The sequence below is a fragment of the Pleurodeles waltl genome, chromosome 8, assembly GCF_031143425.1.
Source record: "Pleurodeles waltl isolate 20211129_DDA chromosome 8, aPleWal1.hap1.20221129, whole genome shotgun sequence".
Classification (NCBI taxonomy): Eukaryota; Metazoa; Chordata; class Amphibia; order Caudata; family Salamandridae; genus Pleurodeles; species Pleurodeles waltl.
In genome coordinates this window covers 453,208,628-453,229,659 of record NC_090447.1, presented here as the reverse complement: position 1 = coordinate 453,229,659, position 21,032 = coordinate 453,208,628, and the positions used below count along the sequence as shown (strand labels likewise).

Sequence of the window (21,032 nt, the reverse complement as noted above, 5' to 3'; positions counted from 1 at the left end):
TAATGTTTACAGTGAAGGATTCCACATTCAAAGGACTGAAACTTTTCTTGATTCTTTTGATTAAAAACTCTATAGAAATTCATTTTAAAAAAAGTCCTCAAGTGAGAGTGCCTTCACCTCCTTGGTAACTCAATTTGGCTTTGTTGAAACTAGTAGTATCTCCACATTCACAATACTTAATTGCAGCAACTTTTGTGGGAAGGCAGCCTTTTTGGTTGCTAATACGGCAGCAGCATGGATATTGAGTTTCAGGTCTTTTCAGCAATTGAACCCCATTTTTCAAGCTAACAGGGTTGTCATGAAGACCCATCCATCTTTTTTTTCCAAAAGTGGATTCAGAATTTCAAATTAACCAGACGTTTACTCTCCCGTTTTTCTTTAGCAATCTTTACACTGACTGCATATCAAGAGGGAGTTACGTTTGTACCTAGACAAGGCCAAAAAATGGTGTAAGTCAAGGAATGTTTATGAACTACGGTTCTAAATGCATAGGACCCCCCCTTCTCAAAGCAATCCATCTTTTGCTGGATTATTCTTTGTATTTCTACATGTTATCAAATAGCTAACAATTCTCTGCCAGCAAAACCCAGGACTTATTCTACCAAAGGAAAAGTGGCTATATGCCCTGGTTTATAAACATTCCAATAGCAGATATCTGTAAAACAGAGGCTCCACTCCGTCCTGTTAGTTGCAGTACCACATGGCGGTGGTGTTGTCGGGGAACACCTGCACCACTTTCCCTTTGAGAGAGGGAAGGCATGCTTTCAATGCAAGTCGGATCGCCTAGAGCTCCAAAACATTGATTTGATCTCCGCCTCTCCCATGTGGCCACCCAATCCCAGGAGTGACGCATCTGTCACTAGTGTGAGATCTAGTTGGGGAAGGGAGAGGGATCTGCCGTTGACCCAATCTGGATTCGACAACCACCACTGCAGGTCTTTCACAGTTCCCTCTGAGATCTGAACCATGTCGGAGAGATTCCTCTGATGCTGCTCACACTGGAACTTCAGATCCCACTGCAGAACCCACATATGCCATCTAGTATGTGGAACCAATAGGATGCAGGGGGGATGAGGCATTCTCACAGAAATCCAGGAGAGAGGCTAAAACATTGGTATCATAGCCCTAATATCCTAAACTTGCTTTTCGGGAGGATAAGCCCGAACCTGCATGGTGTCCAGAACAGCTCAGATGAAAGGGAGCCTCTGAAAGGGAGTCAGGTGTGACTTTGGCATGTTTATAATGTACCCCAGTGAATACGGAAGGTTGGCCATAGTTTGGAGGTGGAAGAAGTCTTTCTGGGGCATGTCCGGCTTCAACAGCCAGTCGTCGAGGTAGGGGGAACCCCTAACCTGCGCAGATGAGCTGCAACCACTACCATAACTTTTGTGAGCACCCGATGGGTGCTGGTAAGGCCAAAGGGGAGCACGGTGAACTGAAAATGCTTGTGACATACCAGAAATCGCAAGTAACATCTGTGGGCCGGAAGGGCAGGAATGTGAAAATAGGCGCCCTGAAAGACCAACGCTACCATCCAGTCTCCATCGTCTAAGACAAAAAGGACCTGAGCCAGGGTTGGCATCTTGAATTTCTTCTTGAGGAAGAGATTGAGGGACTGGAGAACTAGGACAGGAAGAAGGCCATTCTCCTTTTTGAGCACCAGAAAGTAGCAGGAATAACAACCACAACCTACTTCTGGCACAGGGACCCTTTCTATGTCTCCCTTGGCCAGGACAGCCTTGGCCTCCTCACGGAGAAGTGCATGTGATCCTCTGATAAATTATCGTATGTCGGTGGCATGGCTGGGGGGAGAAGTCTTGAAGGGGAAAGAGTAGCCCCTTTGGACGATTTGTAGCACCCACCTGTCCATGGTAATGGATTCCCAGTGGGGCAGGTGATAGCAAATCCTGCCACCAACTGGTCCCGGATGTTCCGACGGACTAGGAAGGTTTGGAGGCAGAGGAGGGGGGAAGGGGTGTACTTGGTGGCCCACTGACTCCCTGATCCATAAGCTCATGGGATACTGTGTCCGTGCAGGGGCTTTACAGCATGCATGGGACAGTGGCCAGGTGGAAAGGAACGTGGTTGGGTGCCCCTTCCGTAGCCACAAAAGGGGCTAAAGGCAGACTGCTGGGGCCATGGAACAGCTGCGAATCCAAGGGACTGAGCCGTAGCCCGGGAGTCCTTGAAGCGCTCAAGCACTGAGTGTGCCTTACCTCCGAAGAGGTGGGTGCCATCAAAGGGCATGTCCTTCAAGGATTGCAAACCCATAGAAGCCAGACGTCCTAAACTAGGCATAGTGTCTCAATGCCACCGTTGATGCAACCGATCTGTCCAGTGAGTCCGTCGTATCCAGTCCACAACGAATCATAAACTTCGCTGAATCTCTCTCGTCTACAATGGTTTGGGAGAGAACGGTCCGGGCCTCCTCTGCAACTTGAGGCAGCACTTGCACGACCATATCACAGAGAGTATGGGAATAGCGGCCCAATCGGCATGTGGTGTTCACGGACCGCTGTGCTAGGCTGGCGGAAGAAAACATCATCTTCCCCAAGTTGTCCAGTCTTTTTGATTCGATGTCCAGGAGGCCGGTACATAATGCACCAAAGGATGACAATGCCTGGATTACCAGGCGTAGGGTCAAGATTTTTGGGTCGGTCGGCGCAGGCCGATAGCGGCGGACAACCGTCCTACTCACAGGAGCCCCTATGCTGGATCTGCACCAGGTACCCAGAAGGACGTCTAAGTGCTTCAATGAAGGGAAGGAGGAGTTCCGAGTTGGAGGCCCCAGGCTGAAGCACTTTGGTCAGGAGGTTAGTCCTGACCTCCAAAGAAGAAAGCTCGAGGTCCAAAATCTCAGCAGCCCTTCATCACCATTAAGCATGACGCTCCCTCCTCGATAGAGGGAGAAAGCATGCAAGAATCAGGGAAATTGGCCAACCCGCTGGCATCACCCAAATCCTGAACCCAGTCCATTTCAGGGTCAAGCTGGTATTCTTAGGGGGCCAGCAACCCCTCTACACTATCCCCATATCCATAACTGTAGCAGTAGGGGTCAGGATCAACCCTGGGCCCAGGAGAGCCCTTGGAAAATGGAATCTGCATCAAGCGAGGCTGTTCTGGCTCCAGGTTGTCAGGAATTAGTATAGGATCGACGTCGATTGTGGGCTCAACTGATGTCGGGAGCGTCGACATCTGGCCCGACACTGGAGAAGGTCATGTTGGCACGGCTGGAGTCAGGACGGATCCGGAAGCAGATCCGCAGGTGCCCTCTGAAGTCGGGACTGAAGCCGACTGCCTCGAACCCGAGGGGGGCTTCACCGACTCCCCAGGCCCGAGGGCACAGAGGGTGGGTCGGTCTGCCCAAATATGAGGCGCATGGCCTCATAAAATTCCTTGAGTTGGGCAGGGCTGGCTCTCGGAAAGTCGAGGAGGCGCAGGGTGGACCTAGACGGAGGCTCAGAAGACGGAGGCCTAGAGCGTTGATGCTCTTCCCGCGCCGCATCGTCCTAGTGACAGGGTGAAGTCGACAAGCGTTTGGTCTTCTTCAACTTCTACTTGTGACTTGAGTGTCCAGATCACTTGGACAACGAAGAGTGGTAATGACTCTGCAACTGGTCTGCAGACCTTCTTCTCGTACGAAACCGGGAACGACGCTGAGTCGAGTGCCGGCTGCCATGAGCTTTAGGGACCGCTCCCTCAAAGCCTTTGGGTTCAAGGCCAAACACTAGGAGCATGACTTCGGATCATGGTCGTGCTCCAGACACCAGAGGCACACAAGGTGTGGATCTGTCACCAACATCATTCGGTGACAGGAGTCGCAGGGCTTGAATCTGGTCTTACCAGACATCCCTCCATGCATCCAAAACTCGGCAAAAACTAATCGACAAAAGTATCGCAGTCAGTCAAAAAATGACAGGGGTAGCAATTCTCCGGATGTGTGCGTTGGCTGGCATGGAAAGAAAAGAACTGACGTCATTGTGCCGCCTATATACGACCGCGACATCATCACTGACACCACAACATCAATGGAGTCAACCGACTCCACCTAACGGCACACAGGGGTACTGCTCAAAGAAAAATCTCCAGATCCAGTCTGACGCCTGGGGGGGGAATTCTAAGGTAAGGAATCTGCAACTAGAGTATGTCTCTACCAGATATATTGTTACTGAAGGGAAGTAATTTGTATGACAGGACATTCCAAGGACGGTAATCCAGGACACCCATCTCTGTTTCGGCCTTGGGAAAAAAATAGACAGTTCTCTTCTCACCCAACAGCTGGCTAAATCGCAACCTAATTTCCCTCTCGACTCGTAACAAGCATCTCCTTATTACAGATTGGCTTCAGGATGCCTTCTCTAAACTAGCATACTGTAAAGCCTCCAAGAATAGTAGCCCCCCCTGTGCTAACTGGTTTATTGAGGCACTTAGACTGGAAAAGCAAAAGTGCAGGAGACCAGAAAGATGCTGGCATGCACAATACGACCTTCTAGATAAACCTCTATTCAAGCTAGCTCTGTCCAAATACCTTTTAGGTATTCCAAAATTCAAATCGGTCTCTAAGGAAATTGGGTAACTACACTTGTTCCCTGTGAGAAGCTGTATCAAATTTAAGGCTCTTGCACTGCCTTAAAAGCTTTTCATAATGTTGCCCCTGAATTCCTGAAACACTCTTCTGAGTGGTATGTCTCCAGCAGACAGATGCGTTCTTCAGGGGCCAAATTATTGAGGGTTCCCTGAGTCTGCAAGCTGAACTCTGGAGGCAGAACTTTTAACACAGGAACCACTAAGCTCTGGAATAGTCTTTCCTCACACATCAGAGCTCTACCTATAATGATCACCTTTAGAAAGGATCTAAAAACCTGGCTTTTTAACAATTAGGCTCCCTCTCGTGCTCAGCGGTAGTGCCAAGACACCCAGGGTAGACATATGCTTAGTAAATTGTGATAACATAACAAATATTTGCCTTGATAGGCTTTTTGAGGGTGTGTTTTGTGTTTAGGCATGCTTGACTCTTCACTCTGTTAGATTTATACAAACTGAATTTAAAGTGCCCCAGGGTCCCCTCATGCAGCTTAGAATTATTCCAATGTTTGTCATCAATGAGGATGCCTGTGATACAGTACACGGGCCACAAATAACAATTTTGTCTCTCTGTTAGGGTGAGGCTTTTTTTTGGTCCTTTCTGAAGTTAATTGTGTGTAGAACAAGGCTCCTTTGTGATTGAATGCTTTCGAGATCCAAAGGACATAGCTTGATAAGGCTTTTCCTCTAGTGTTCCGATTGTTTTCATTTCCTGTTTTGTAATGTGTCAATGTCACTGCTTTGTGTGTTGGTTTAACAACATGCAGTTAAGTGTTTTTTCCCAGATAATTTGTTTTCTTGTCTTTGGGTCCTGAAGACCCCTGCAAAATCGCCATGGCAGGGTTCACTGCACTTGAGGGGAAAACCAGTTCATCTGGGTGAGAGTGATCTACTTATACATAAACTCTTTGAGCAGAGCTGCTTTGTGTAGGATGCTTTTTTATTGAAGTTACTGAATAGCTGGTTTGGATGATTGCTCTTCAGGCTACTTTAGCAAGGGAATATTTTATTCTGCACAGATATGATGGCCTTGAGTTTTCCTGATGTATGTTTTGTTGGCACTGTCACTGTCTACAGTGAATCCCCATGTTTATGGGTTAGGCTTGTAGTAAGTCAGTGTCTCAGATGACCCAAGTTGATGTTTAAGATTATTTGATCTGAGCTTATTTGTTATCATTGTCTATGAGGATGAATATGGCCTTTATTTTGTTCAGTCTAGAAAGTCAGTTAACATTGATGCTTGAAAGTGGCAATCTATAGGTAAGTTAACGCCCTTCCTTGTAAAGATTGTTAGATAGAGTTGCAGAGTATTAAATGAATGTTGACTCTGCAGTTACCAGTGGGGTTTGTATGTAATGTATTTATAGGCTAAAGCCCAATGGAGAGAAGATGCACTCCTTAATTGTTCTGCAGATCACCGATATCCTTTAACTTTTGTAAGCGCCCAACTACATGAGCTCATGTCCTTTGAAGAGGCTAGAGGCCCATTCTAATACGATCTCATCAGATCATGTGCGCATAGGCAGAATGTTGAGCAGTGTTCAATTGTTGTATACTTTTTCTTGTATACAGATAGTTTCTTGACTGTCCGTGAGTTCCTGTGTGTATTAGGATTACAAGTAATTTCTTAAGTGTTAGAAATTGGGTCTCTAGTTGGCAAAGGTATATGCACCCTGTCCAAGTAGGGACCCCAATCCTAGTCAGGGTAAGTCGCAACACAACCTAAATTATCCTGTGCTCACCCTCCGGTAGCTTGACACAGAGCAGCCCGGCTTAACTTAGAAGGCAATGTGTAAAACATTTGTGCAATACCTCATGAAGTAACGCAGCGAAAACACTGCAAAAAGTACTGTACACCACTTTAGGAAAAATAAATAAAATGTATCTGAATAAAATAAGGGGAAACAACAAAAATCCAAGATGCCCAAGTCAAGATATCACTTTTAAAAGGTTTTAATGAGTCGCAATCCTCAATCAAGAATCAGTGATTGTATCCTTTTAACACACAGTACCTGGGATGCGTCAAAAAGAATGCAGAGGAGCCACAGAGAAGGAGATGCGTCGAAAAAATAAATCAATGCGTTGGGTTTTCTGGTGCGGTAAATGTGTGTCGTTTCTTTCCACTTTGCAAGGCGATGTGTTGGTTTCCAGCAGGGCATGCATGTTTCCTCACTGTAATGCAGGGGTATTTTGTATGCCCAAGGACAATGTGTAAAAAACCTAGAGCACGTTGAGCAGAGGCAACGGGCGCAGCGTCAATCTGGCAGGTGATGCAGTGATTTTTCAGCTGCAGAGCAGACACTGCGTCCATCCGGCAGGCATTGCGTTGATTTTTGCAGGCGTTGCGTCAATTTTCCAACACACTGGTGAAGTCTTTGATAGCCCTGAGACCTCCGAACAGGAGGCAAGCTCAATCCAAGCCCTCGGAGAGCACATTAGGAGAAAGGCAGAGTCCTTCCAGCAGAGACAGTGGTCAGCAGGCAGCAGGGCAACAAGCAGGCTAGTAGTCCTTCCACAAAGCAGTCCAGATGAGTCCTTAGGGCAGCCAGGCAGTCCCTCTGATAGAGTCCCGTTATGAGTCCAGAAGTGTCTGATTTGTTTGGGTCACAGACCCAGTATATATACACCCAAAAGTGCCTTTGAAGTGAAGGAAACCTCAAAGAGTGTTTTTGAAGTATGCAAGTGCCCCTTTCAATCCAGCACTGTCTGCCAGGAGCCATATGGGGTGTTATCAGTCCTTCGTGTGAGAGCAGGCCACTAGTCTTTGAAGTGTAAGAGAGAGACCCTTCACCCTTCGTGCCCAGGGAAACCCATCCGTATGCAGATGAATGCAGATGCAGCCGAGTGTCTTGTGCTTATGGTTGCCTGGGTGGAATGCACAAGTGGAGCTATCAACCAGCATGACATGAGTGATTGCTAGCCTTGTTCCGGCATTTCACCTATTTAAGAGAATTTTAGGGAAGTGGAGGGCAGAGAAGGAATCCACTAATTAACACAATTAAAAACCTTCCCTTGAATCTAAAGCTCTTTCTTAAGGGGTGCAGGCCTGTGGATTAGCATGATATACATATTAAGTAACCTTTTCACAAAAGTACTTGAAACGCTAAAAAGTACAAATAAATGTAATCGTTGAGATTAACTAGAAAAGCTGCCTTTATTTTTCTTTATCCACTGCTCTGTCTAGTATATGCTAATGTCTGCGGCTGTTTGTGTCAAAGTCAATAAAAAGGTTGTCCTTCTAATTGTGAATCTCCTTCCTGTTTGTTTTTCATAGCATGTGATGGTACGAGTTCAAGCAACTTATCTAGGCTTTTGACCTGCATAATTCATGTGGATATGGACTGCTTCTTCGTATCTGTGGGCATCCGGAACTGGCCAGATCTAAAGGGTAAACTTTTTATGACATTGTCAAATATTGTTCTGCTCTCTGGTGGCTTGATTTGTCTTCATTTCTTTACCTGTTACTGTAAGGAAATGCCTCCTTGGCATGGTTGCCCCCTGACTTTTTGCCTTTGCTGATGCTATGTTTACAATTGAAAGTGTGCTGAGGCCTGCTAACCAGGCCCCAGCACCAGTGTTCTTTCCCTAACCTGTACTTTTGTATCCACAATTGGCAGACCCTGGCATCCAGATAAGTCCCTTGTAACTGGTACTTCTAGTACCAAGGGCCCTGATGCCAAGGAAGGTCTCTAAGGGCTGCAGCATGTCTTATGCCACCCTGGAGACCTCTCACTCAGCACAGACACCCTGCTTGCCAGCTTGTGTGTGCTAGTGAGAACAAAACGAGTAAGTCGACATGGCACTCCCCTCAGGGTGCCATGCCAGCCTCTCACTGCCTATGCAAGTATAGATCAGTCACCCCTCTAGCAGGCCTTACAGCCCTAAGGCAGGGTGCACTATACCATAGGTGAGGGTACCAGTGCATGAGCATGGTACCCCTACAGTGTCTAAAACAAAACCTTAGACATTGTAAGTGCAGGGTAGCCATAAGAGTATATGGTCTGGGAGTTTGTCAAACACGAACTCCACAGCACCATAATGGCTACACTGAAAACTGGGAAGTTTGGTATCAAACTTCTCAGCACAATAAATGCACACTGATGCCAGTGTACATTTTATTGCAAAATACACCCCAGAGGGCACCTTAGAGGTGCCCCCTGAAACTTAACCGACTGTCTGTGTAGGCTGACTAGTTCCAGCAGCCTGCCACACTAGAGACATGTTGCTGGCCCCATGGGGAGAGTGCCTTTGTCACTCTGAGGCCAGTAACAAAGCCTGCACTGGGTGGAGATGCTAACACCTCCCCCAGGCAGGAGCTGTGACACCTGGCGGTGAGCCTCAAAGGCTCACCCCTTTGTCACAGCCCAGCAGGGCACTCCAGCTTAGTGGAGTTGCCCGCCCCCTCCGGCCACGGGCCCCCACTTTTGGCGGCAAGGTTGGAGGGAACAAAGAAAGCAACAAGGAGGAGTCACTGGCCAGTCAGGACAGCCCCTAAGGTGTCCTGAGCTGAGGTGACTCTAACTTTTAGAAATCCTCCATCTTGCAGATGGAGGATTCCCCCAATAGGGTTAGGATTGTGACCCCCTCCCCTTGGGAGGAGGCACGAAGAGGGTGTACCCACCCTCAGGGCTAGTAGCCATTGGCTACTAACCCCCCAGACCTAAACACGCCCTTAAATTTAGTATTTAAGGGCTACCCTGAACCCTAGAAAATTAGATTCCTGCAACAACAAGAAGGACTGCCCAGCTGAAAACCCCTGCAGAGGAAGACCAGAAGACAACAACTGCCTTGGCTCCAGAAACTCACCGGCCTGTCTCCTGCCTTCCGAAGAACTCTGCTCCAGCGACGCCTTCCAAAGGGACCAGCGACCTCTGCATCCTCTGAGGACTGCCCTGCTTCGACGACGACAAGAAACTCCAGAGGACAGCGGACCTGCTCCAAAAAGACTGCAACTTTGTTTCAAGAAGCAGCTTTAAAGAACCCTGCAACTCCCCGCAAGAAGCGTGAGACTTGCAACACTGCACCCGGCGACCCCGACTCGGCTGGTGGAGAACCAACACCTCAGGGAGGACCCCCGGACTACTCTACGACTGTGAGTACCAAAACCTGTCCCCCCTGAGCCCCCACAGCGCCGCCTGCAGAGGGAATCCCGAGGCTTCCCCTGACCGCGACTCTCTGAAACCTAAGTCCCGACGCCTGGAAAAGACCCTGCACCCGCAGCCCCCAGGACCTGAAGGACCGGACTTTCACTGCAGAAGTGACCCCCAGGAGTCCCTCTCCCTTGCCCAAGTGGAGGTTTCCCCGAGGAAGCCCCCCCTTGCCTGCCTGCAGCGCTGAAGAGATCCCTTGATCTCTCATTGACTAACATTGCGAACCCGACGCTTGTTCTAACACTGCACCCGGCCGCCCCCGCGCCGCTGAGGGTGAAATTTCTGTGTGGGCTTGTGTCCCCCCCGGTGCCCTACAAAACCCCCCTGGTCTGCCCTCCGAAGACGCGGGTACTTACCTGCAAGCAGACCGGAACCGGGGCACCCCCTTCTCTCCATTGAAGCCTATGCGTTTTGGGCACCACTTTGAACTCTGCACCTGACCGGCCCTGAGCTGCTGGTGTGGTAACTTTGGGGTTGCTCTGAACCCCCAACGGTGGGCTACCTTGGACCAAGAACTGAATCCTGTAAGTGTCTTACTTACCTGGTAAAACTAACAAAAACTTACCTCCCCCAGGAACTGTGAAAATTGCACTGTGTCCACTTTTAAAATAGCTATTTGTGAATAACTTGAAAAGTATACATGCAATTGAAATGATTCAAAGTTCCTAATGTACTTACCTGCAATACCTTTCAAAGAAGATATTACATGTTAAATTTGAACCTGTGGTTCTTAAAATAAACTAAGAAAATATATTTTTCTATACAAAACCTATTGGCTGGATTTGTCTCTGAGTGTGTGTACCTCATTTATTGTCTATGTGTATGTACAACAAATGCTTAACACTACTCCTTGGATAAGCCTACTGCTCGACCACACTACCACAAAATAGAGCATTAGTATTATCTCTTTTTACCACTATTTTACCTCTAAGGGGAACCCTTGGACTCTGTGCATGCTATTCCTTACTTTGAAATAGCACATACAGAGCCAACTTCCTACATTGGTGGATCAGCGGTGGGGTACAAGACTTTGCATTTGCTGGACTACTCAGCCAATACCTGATCACACGACAAATTCCAAAATTGTCATTAGAAATTGATTTTTGCAATTTGAAAAGTTTTCTAAATTCTTAAAAGACCTGCTAGGGCCTTGTGTTAGATCCTGTTTAGCATTTCTTTTAGAGTTTAAAAGTTTGTAAAAAGTTTGAATTAGATTCTAGAACCAGTTTTAGATTCTTAAAAAGTATTCCAACTTTTAGAAGCAAAATGTCTAGCACAGATGTGACTGTGGTGGAACTCGACACCACACCTTACCTCCATCTACAGATGAGAGAGCTAAGGTCACTCTGTAAACTAAAGAAAATAGCAATGGGCCCCAAACCTACCAAAGTACAGCTCCAGGAGCTTTTGGCAGAGTTTGGAAAAGGCCAACCCCTCTGAGGATGGCAACTCAGAGGATGAAGATAGTGACTTGGAGGGAAATTCCCCCCCTCCAGTCCTACTTAGGGAGAGCAGGGCTTCTCAAGCCCTGACTCCACAAATAATAGTCAGAGATGCTGGTTCCCTCACAGGAGGGACCAACAACTCTGAAATCACTGAGGATAACTCCAGTGAAGAGGACATCCAGTTAGCCAGGATGGCCAAAAGATTGGCTTTGGAAAGACAGATCCTAGCCATAGAGAGGGAAAGACAAGAGATGGGCCTAGGACCCATCAATGGTGGCAGCAACATAAATAGGGTCAGAGATTCTCCTGACATGTTGAAAATCCCTAAAGGGATTGTAACTAAATATGAAGATGGTGATGACATCACCAAATGGTTCACAGCTTTTGAGAGGGCTTGTGTAACCAGAAAAGTGAACAGATCTCACTGGGGTGCTCTCCTTTGGGAAATGTTCACAGGAAAGTGTAGGGATAGACTCCTCACACTCTCTGGAAAAGATGCAGAATCTTATGACCTCATGAAGGGTACCCTGATTGAGGGCTTTGGATTCTCCACTGAGGAGTATAGGATTAGATTCAGGGGGGCTCAAAAATCCTCGAGCCAGACCTGGGTTGACTTTGTAGACTACTCAGTAAAAACACTAGATGGTTGGATTCAAGGCAGTGGTGTAAGTAATTATGATGGGCTGTACAATTTATTTGTGAAAGAACACCTGTTAAGAAATTGTTTCAATGATAAACTGCATCAGCATCTGGTAGACCTAGGACCAATTTCTCCCCAAGAATTGGGAAAGAAGGCGGACCATTGGGTCAAGACTAGGGTGTCCAAAACTTCCACAGGGGGTGACCAAAAGAAAGGGGTCACAAAACCTCCCCAGGGGAAAGGTGGTGAGACAGCCAAAAATAAAAATAGTAAAGAGTCTTCTACAGGCCCCCAAAAACCTGCACAGGAGGGTGGGCCCAGAGCCTCTTCACAAAACAATCCTGGGTACAAGGGTAAAAACTTTAATCCCAAAAAGGCCTGGTGTCGAAACTTTAGTCAGTCTGGACACCAAACTGGAGACAAGGCCTGTCCCAAGAAAAGTTCCACTCCAAACTCCAATCCAGGTAACACTGGAATGGCTAGTCTCCAAGTGGGATCAACAGTGTGCCCAGAGCAAATCAGGGTCCACACTGAAGCTACTCTAGTCTCTGAGGGTGGGGTGGATTTAGCCACACTAGCTGCCTGGCCACCTAACATGCAAAAATACAGGCAGCAGCTCTTTATTAATGGGACAAGTGTAGAGGGCCTGAGGGATACAGGTGCCAGTGTCACCATGGTGACAGAGAAACTGGTTTCCCCTGGCCAATACCTGACTGGAAAAACCTATACAGTCACCAACGCTGACAATCAGACTAAAGTACATCCCATGGCAATGGTAACTTTAGAATGGGGAGGGGTCAATGGCCTGAAACAGGTGGTGGTCTCCTCAAACATCCCAGTAGACTGTCTGCTTGGAAATGACCTGGAGTCCTCAGCATGGGCTGAGGTAGAACTAAAAACCCATGCAGCCATGCTGGGTATCCCTGAACTGGTGTGTGTAAAAACAAGAGCACAGTGCAAGGCACAGGGTGAAAAAGTAGAGCTGGAGTCTGGAAAAATGGCCCAGCCTACCAAGAGAAAAGGAAAGTCAGTTGGGAAACCAACTGCAACACAGTCAGAAAAAGAGAACCTCTCTTCTCAGGAAGAAGTTCTGCCCTCTGAGGGAACTGAGCCTTTGGAGCTTGAACCTTATCAGGTTGAGCTCTTAGGCCCAGGGGGACCCTCAAGGGAAGAGCTGTGTAAGGGACAAGAAACCTGTCCCTCTCTTGAAGGCCTTAGGCAGCAAGCTGCTGAAGAGTCCAAGGGCAAGAAAAATGGAACACATAGGGTCTATTGGGAAGATGGACTCCTGTACACTGAGGCCAGAGACCCCAAACCTGGTGCCACTAGGAGAGTGGTAGTGCCTCAGTCGTTCAGAGAGTTTATTTTGACCTTAGCCCATGATATTCCCCTTGCTGGCCATTTGGGACAAACCAAGACGTGGGAGAGGTTAGTCAACCACTTCTACTGGCCCAATATGTCCCAGAAGGTTAAGGAGTTTTGCCTCTCCTGCCCCACCTGTCAATCCAGTGGTAAGGCAGGTGGGCACCCAAAGGCCCCCCTCATTCCACTTCCAGTGGTGGGGGTCCCCTTTGAAAGAGTGGGTGTGGACATAGTTGGTCCACTGGAACCTCCCACAGCCTCAGGAAATATGTACATCCTAGTAGTAGTGGATCATGCTACTAGGTATCCTGAAGCTATTCCCCTTAGGTCGACTACTGCCCCTGCAGTAGCCAAGGCCCTCATTGGTATCTTTACCAGAGTGGGTTTCCCTAAGGAGGTGGTGTCTGACAGAGGTACCAACTTCATGTCAGCATACCTAAAACACATGTGGAATGAGTGTGGAGTGACTTACAAATTCACTACACCATACCATCCCCAAACTAATGGCTTAGTTGAAAGATTCAACAAGACATTAAAAGGCATGATCATGGGGCTCCCAGAAAAGCTCAAAAGGAGATGGGATGTCCTCTTGCCATGTCTGCTTTTCGCTTACAGAGAGGTGCCACAGAAGGGAGTAGGGTTCTCACCCTTTGAACTTCTGTTTGGTCACCCTGTAAGGGGACCACTTGCTCTTGTTAAAGAAGGCTGGGAGAGACCTCTTCATGAGCCTAAACAGGACATAGTGGACTATGTACTTGGCCTTCGCTCTAGAATGGCAGAGTACATGGAAAAGGCAACCAAAAACCTTGAGGCCAGCCAACAGCTCCAGAAGTTTTGGTATGACCAAAAGGCTGCAATGGTTGAGTTCCAACCAGGGCAGAAAGTCTGGGTTCTGGAGCCTGTGGCTCCCAGGGCACTCCAGGACAAATGGAGTGGCCCTTACCCAGTGCTAGAAAGGAAGAGTCAGGTCACCTACCTGGTGGACCTGGGCACAAGCAGGAGCCCCAAGAGGGTGATCCATGTGAACCGCCTTAAGCTCTTCCATGACAGGGCTGATGTAAATCTGTTGATGGTAACAGATGAGGATCAGGAGGCAGAGAGTGAACCTCTCCCTGATCTTCTGTCATCAGACCCAAAAGATGGCTCAGTAGATGGAGTGATCTACTCAGACACCCTCTCTGGCCAACAGCAAGCTGATTGTAGGAGAGTCCTACAACAGTTTCCTGAACTCTTCTCCCTAACCCCTGGTCAGACACACCTGTGTACCCATGATGTGGACACAGGAGACAGCATGCCTGTCAAAAACAAAATTTTTAGACAGTCTGACCATGTTAAGGAAAGCATCAAGGTGGAAGTCCACAAGATGCTGGAATTGGGAGTAATTGAGCGCTCTGACAGCCCCTGGGCTAGCCCAGTGGTCTTAGTCCCCAAACCTCACACCAAAGATGGAAAGAAAGAGATGAGGTTTTGTGTGGACTACAGAGGGCTCAACTCTGTCACCAAGACAGATGCTCATCCAATTCCTAGAGCTGATGAGCTCATAGACAAATTAGGTGCTGCCAAATTCTTAAGTACCTTTGACTTGACAGCAGGGTACTGGCAAATAAAAATGGCACCTGGAGCAAAAGAGAAAACCGCATTCTCCACACCTGATGGGCATTATCAGTTTACTGTTATGCCCTTTGGTTTAAAGAATGCCCCTGCCACCTTCCAAAGGTTGGTGAATCAAGTCCTTGCTGGTTTGGAGTCCTTTAGCACAGCTTATCTTGATGATATTGCTGTCTTTAGCTCCACCTGGCAGGATCACCTGGTCCACCTGAAGAAGGTTTTGAAGGCTCTGCAATCTGCAGGCCTCTCTATCAAGGCATCCAAATGCCAGATAGGGCAGGGAACTGTGGTTTACTTGGGCCACCTTGTAGGTGGAGGCCAAGTTCAGCCACTCCAACCCAAGATCCAGACTATTCTGGACTGGGTAGCTCCAAAAACCCAGACTCAAGTCAGGGCATTCCTTGGCTTGACTGGGTACTACAGGAGGTTTGTGAAGGGATATGGATCCATTGTGACAGCCCTCACTGAACTCACCTCCAAGAAAATGCCCAAGAAAGTGAACTGGACTGTGGAATGCCAACAGGCCTTTGACACCCTGAAACAAGCAATGTGCTCAGCACCAGTTCTAAAAGCTCCAGATTATTCTAAGCAGTTCATTGTGCAGACAGATGCCTCTGAACATGGGATAGGGGCAGTTTTGTCCCAAACAAATGATGATGGCCTTGACCAGCCTGTTGCTTTCATTAGCAGGAGGTTACTCCCCAGGGAGCAGCGTTGGAGTGCCATTGAGAGGGAGGCCTTTGCTGTGGTTTGGTCCCTGAAGAAGCTGAGACCATACCTCTTTGGGACTCACTTCCTAGTTCAAACTGACCACAGACCTCTCAAATGGCTGATGCAAATGAAAGGTGAAAATCCTAAACTGTTGAGGTGGTCCATCTCCCTACAGGGAATGGACTTTATAGTGGAACACAGACCTGGGACTGCCCATGCCAATGCAGATGGCCTTTCCAGGTTCTTCCACTTAGAAAATGAAGACTCTCTTGGGAAAGGTTAGTCTCATCCTCTTTCGTTTGGGGGGGGGTTGTGTAAGGAAATGCCTCCTTGGCATGGTTGCCCCCTGACTTTTTGCCTTTGCTGATGCTATGTTTACAATTGAAAGTGTGCTGAGGCCTGCTAACCAGGCCCCAGCACCAGTGTTCTTTCCCTAACCTGTACTTTTGTATCCACAATTGGCAGACCCTGGCATCCAGATAAGTCCCTTGTAACTGGTACTTCTAGTACCAAGGGCCCTGATGCCAAGGAAGGTCTCTAAGGGCTGCAGCATGTCTTATGCCACCCTGGAGACCTCTCACTCAGCACAGACACCCTGCTTGCCAGCTTGTGTGTGCTAGTGAGAACAAAACGAGTAAGTCGACATGGCACTCCCCTCAGGGTGCCATGCCAGCCTCTCACTGCCTATGCAAGTATAGGTCAGTCACCCCTCTAGCAGGCCTTACAGCCCTAAGGCAGGGTGCACTATACCATAGGTGAGGGTACCTGTGCATGAGCATGGTACCCCTACAGTGTCTAAAACAAAACCTTAGACATTGTAAGTGCAGGGTAGCCATAAGAGTATATGGTCTGGGAGTTTGTCAAACACGAACTCCACAGCACCATAATGGCTACACTGAAAACTGGGAAGTTTGGTATCAAACTTCTCAGCACAATAAATGCACACTGATGCCAGTGTACATTTTATTGCAAAATACACCCCAGAGGGCACCTTAGAGGTGCCCCCTGAAACTTAACCGACTGTCTGTGTAGGCTGACTAGTTCCAGCAGCCTGCCACACTAGAGACATGTTGCTGGCCCCATGGGGAGAGTGCCTTTGTCACTCTGAGGCCAGTAACAAAGCCTGCACTGGGTGGAGATGCTAACACCTCCCCCAGGCAGGAGCTGTGACACCTGGCGGTGAGCCTCAAAGGCTCACCCCTTTGTCACAGCCCAGCAGGGCACTCCAGCTTAGTGGAGTTGCCCGCCCCCTCCGGCCACGGGCCCCCACTTTTGGCGGCAAGGTTGGAGGGAACAAAGAAAGCAACAAGGAGGAGTCACTGGCCAGTCAGGACAGCCCCTAAGGTGTCCTGAGCTGAGGTGACTCTAACTTTTAGAAATCCTCCATCTTGCAGATGGAGGATTCCCCCAATAGGGTTAGGATTGTGACCCCCTCCCCTTGGGAGGAGGCACGAAGAGGGTGTACCCACCCTCAGGGCTAGTAGCCATTGGCTACTAACCCCCCAGACCTAAACACGCCCTTAAATTTACTATTTAAGGGCTACCCTGAACCCTAGAAAATTAGATTCCTGCAACAACAAGAAGAAGGACTGCCCAGCTGAAAACCCCTGCAGAGGAAGACCAGAAGACAACAACTGCCTTGGCTCCAGAAACTCACCGGCCTGTCTCCTGCCTTCCAAAGAACTCTGCTCCAGCGACGCCTTCCAAAGGGACCAGCGACCTCTGCATCCTCTGAGGACTGCCCTGCTTCGACGACGACAAGAAACTCCCGAGGACAGCGGACCTGCTCCAAAAAGACTGCAACTTTGTTTCAAGAAGCAGCTTTAAAGAACCCTGCAACTCCCCGCAAGAAGCGTGAGACTTGCAACACTGCACCCGGCGACCCCGACTCGGCTGGTGGAGAACCAACACCTCAGGGAGGACCCCCGGACTACTCTACGACTGTGAGTACCAAAACCTGTCCCCCCTGAGCCCCCACAGCGCCGCCTGCAGAGGGAATCCCGAGGCTTCCCCTGACCGCGACTCTCTGAAACCTAAGTCCCGACGCCTGGAAAAGACCCTGCACCCGCAGCCCCCAGGACCTCAAGGACCGGACTTTCACTGCAGAAGTGACCCCCAGGAGTCCCTCTCCCTTGCCCAAGTGGAGGTTTCCCCGAGGAAGCCCCCCCTTGCCTGCCTGCAGCGCTGAAGAGATCCCTTGATCTCTCATTGACTAACATTGCGAACCCGACGCTTGTTCTAACACTGCACCCGGCCGCCCCCGCGCCGCTGAGGGTGAAATTTCTGTGTGGGCTTGTGTCCCCCCCGGTGCCCTACAAAACCCCCCTGGTCTGCCCTCCGAAGACGCGGGTACTTACCTGCAAGCAGACCGGAACCGGGGCACCCCCTTCTCTCCATTGAAGCCTATGCGTTTTGGGCACCACTTTGAACTCTGCACCTGACCGGCCCTGTGCTGCTGGTGTGGTAACTTTGGGGTTGCTCTGAACCCCCAACGGTGGGCTACCTTGGACCAAGAACTGAATCCTGTAAGTGTCTTACTTACCTGGTAAAACTAACAAAAACTTACCTCCCCCAGGAACTGTGAAAATTGCACTAAGTGTCCACTTTTAAAATAGCTATTTGTGAATAACTTGAAAAGTATACATGCAATTGAAATGATTCAAAGTTCCTAATGTACTTACCTGCAATACCTTTCAAAGAAGATATTACATGTTAAATTTGAACCTGTGGTTCTTAAAATAAACTAAGAAAATATATTTTTCTATACAAAACCTATTGGCTGGATTTGTCTCTGAGTGTGTGTACCTCATTTATTGTCTATGTGTATGTACAACAAATGCTTAACACTACTCCTTGGATAAGCCTACTGCTCGACCACACTACCACAAAATAGAGCATTAGTATTATCTCTTTTTACCACTATTTTACCTCTAAGGGGAACCCTTGGACTCTGTGCATGCTATTCCTTACTTTGAAATAGCACATACAGAGCCAACTTCCTGCAGTTACCTAAATGCTCCCTGCAGAAAGTCCCTTCTTAATAGTGTCATGTTTAAGGAATTAAATATAGTTCACACAGAAGTGACTTCCACCTTGAGTTCCCTGTCCTACGACAACCCGTCACTCGATGACCAGTGACTAGAAACTTAGGGCCATATGTACGAACACGTTTTCCCATAGACACAGAATGGGCAAAACTGCTTGCTACATCTGGCTCTTAATCTCATGAACTCTGTTGTGGTAATTTCACTAGTTCCTGCCTATCAGATTCATAAAGCATTCAACCCAACAAAACAAGACTACCTCGGAAACAGTGTCCTGATAGTACGTCATCTCCACACCGTGTGACAAATCTGCCTCACAAAACCTGAGATCAAGAATGCAAAGAAAGAACAGTCAAAAGTAGGAAGGCTGTTTCCACTTTGAACGGAGATCATAAATGAACTCCATTTAGCTCTCAGCTCTACTCCATCTGGAAATAAGTAAGAACTCCAAATCGACATATATACTATGTTTTTGTAATTGGCAAAGTAACCACTCCCTTCTTCCTCTTTCCTTCTCCAAATAAATCATTCCGTGCCAGTAGCGGCTTTTTTTCACTCACATTATGTAGTTCCATCGCATTGTACTGTCAAAGGCTGCATGGCGGTCCAGAAGGATTAGACGTGTGGGGTGATTTTGATCCATGAGGGCCTAAAGAGCTTCTCTAATGCTTTCCAAAATGACATCACTTCCTCTTTGGAGCTTAGAGCCTAATGATGGTTGTGGAACAAATTTTAAATTATACATTTATGTATATGATGTTTCCAAGAGAAAGTTCACGTTGATAATTCCTTATGTTCTGCTGTTTTCTTCACAAGAGTGGTGTTATTTATTTTAAGGTAATGTATTTCATTTGTACAGCACACCATTACAGAAGTACTTACAGTAGGAAACAGAAAGTGATCCAGGAGAGGCTAAAAAGGCTATTGTAAAAGAAACCAAGTGTTGAGAAGCTTTCAAAAAGGTAAATGGCTAGATTTGGCCCGGAGGGAGAATTTCATTTTTTGGGCCGGAAAGTACTAGCAGCCACTGAAGCTTGTCCAGTTGTTACTACTGTATGTTTCAACAGTTCTGGTTTTCTTTTATGGAGGAGAGATACATTTAGAGAATTAAAGCAAATAGATTCACAAGGTCAGCCCAAAGAGAACTATACCCTCTGAAACTTGGCATACTCCTGTCTTGACTAAAGTGAAAATGGGTCCGAGACTACTCCTCACAAGCCAGATTAGAATTTTGTTGAATTATACAACGTTAGTAGTCTCAGCAAAAGCAGAATACTTGTGTAATAAAATCATGACAAACCCCCAGCCCTCGGTTTGGGATTAAGAGGCATCGTGGATTTGGTCCCCACTGTTCCCTGTCTAGATCAATTTGATTGTCTGACTTTGGAATAGCTTACATCTGTCATTGGCTCAGTTAAGTTAGTCCTCCCGATTGGATCCTGTTCCACCTACATTTTGGAACACAGCCAAATTAGTACACTCTGTTAGAGGTTTGCTTTTTTTAAAAAAAAATTTTTTTTAAATGTATTAAATTTAATTTCACCAGTTCGGCAAAAGAGAACAATTTATTGTTTACAACATTTAGTTTCACTATAATTTCCAAAATAATACTCAAATCAGTGCATAGGATTCATAACTTTCTTACTTCCCCGTAAGCTCTCACCCAGCAAAGAAGAAAGAAAAGAAACAAAAAGGAAGACAACGTAAAAACAGATAACCCAAGCGCTACCAAAAATCTTGAACCTTTGGCTGTCCACCTACTGAGTCCACTCATTAGCCACTGTCTGGCTCTTGTTCTTATTCAAGCGATACCAGACATTTTTCCAAACCTAAGTGCCCCACCGTCCACTTCCCTTAATGTGGTTTCTGGATCGGATCTCTCTAGTGCAATATACTCTACATAGGCTAATAACTTTGTTCTTGTGTCTTGAGAAACATCCGGGGACATTAACACATTATCCTCAAGCCTCCTAATCAATTTATCAGTATACAAATATCCGTTATATGAAAGGCCTCTGAATCTGCCCCTGCTAATTGAAATCTAGCTTTAGGATTTCTATACAACGCCTGCACCACCCTTTTAAAACCCGGGCCAATTTGCTTCCATCTAAGTACAGCCCACAAGTAATAGCATGCCACCCGATCGGAGACCTTTTAGGCATCAAGTAACATCAGAGACATGGGATCGCCTTGTCAAACAATGCAATTACCTGCCTATTATGTTCGGTAGGCCCTCTGCCAGGGATAAACCCATGATGCCATGGGAATATCAACTTACCAATAACTTTACTTACCCGAGAAGGTAAGATCTTGCCATACAACTTCGCATCCCCATTTATCAATGATATTGGTGTATAAGACCCTGGCTTGGTTGGAGGTTGTGAGCCACCCTGCACTTCCCAAAATAGACTAGTTGAATCTGCCCCATTACAGACTGAAATACTTTATAGAATTCAAGTGGGATTTTATCCCGGCCTGCCGCTTTCCC

At 47.4% G+C, this 21,032-nt stretch overlaps 1 protein-coding gene across 1 annotated transcript in view; it reads left to right on the top strand.

Annotated features, from left to right (window-relative positions):
* Nucleotides 1-21,032, top strand: part of REV1 (REV1 DNA directed polymerase) — a 429,753-nt gene that overhangs the window by 165,212 nt on the left and 243,509 nt on the right. Inside the window, exon 7 of the mRNA XM_069204390.1 lies at nucleotides 7,859-7,972. Within this exon, the coding sequence (XP_069060491.1) occupies nucleotides 7,859-7,972 (114 nt within the window). The remainder of the gene's footprint in view (nucleotides 1-7,858; nucleotides 7,973-21,032) is intronic.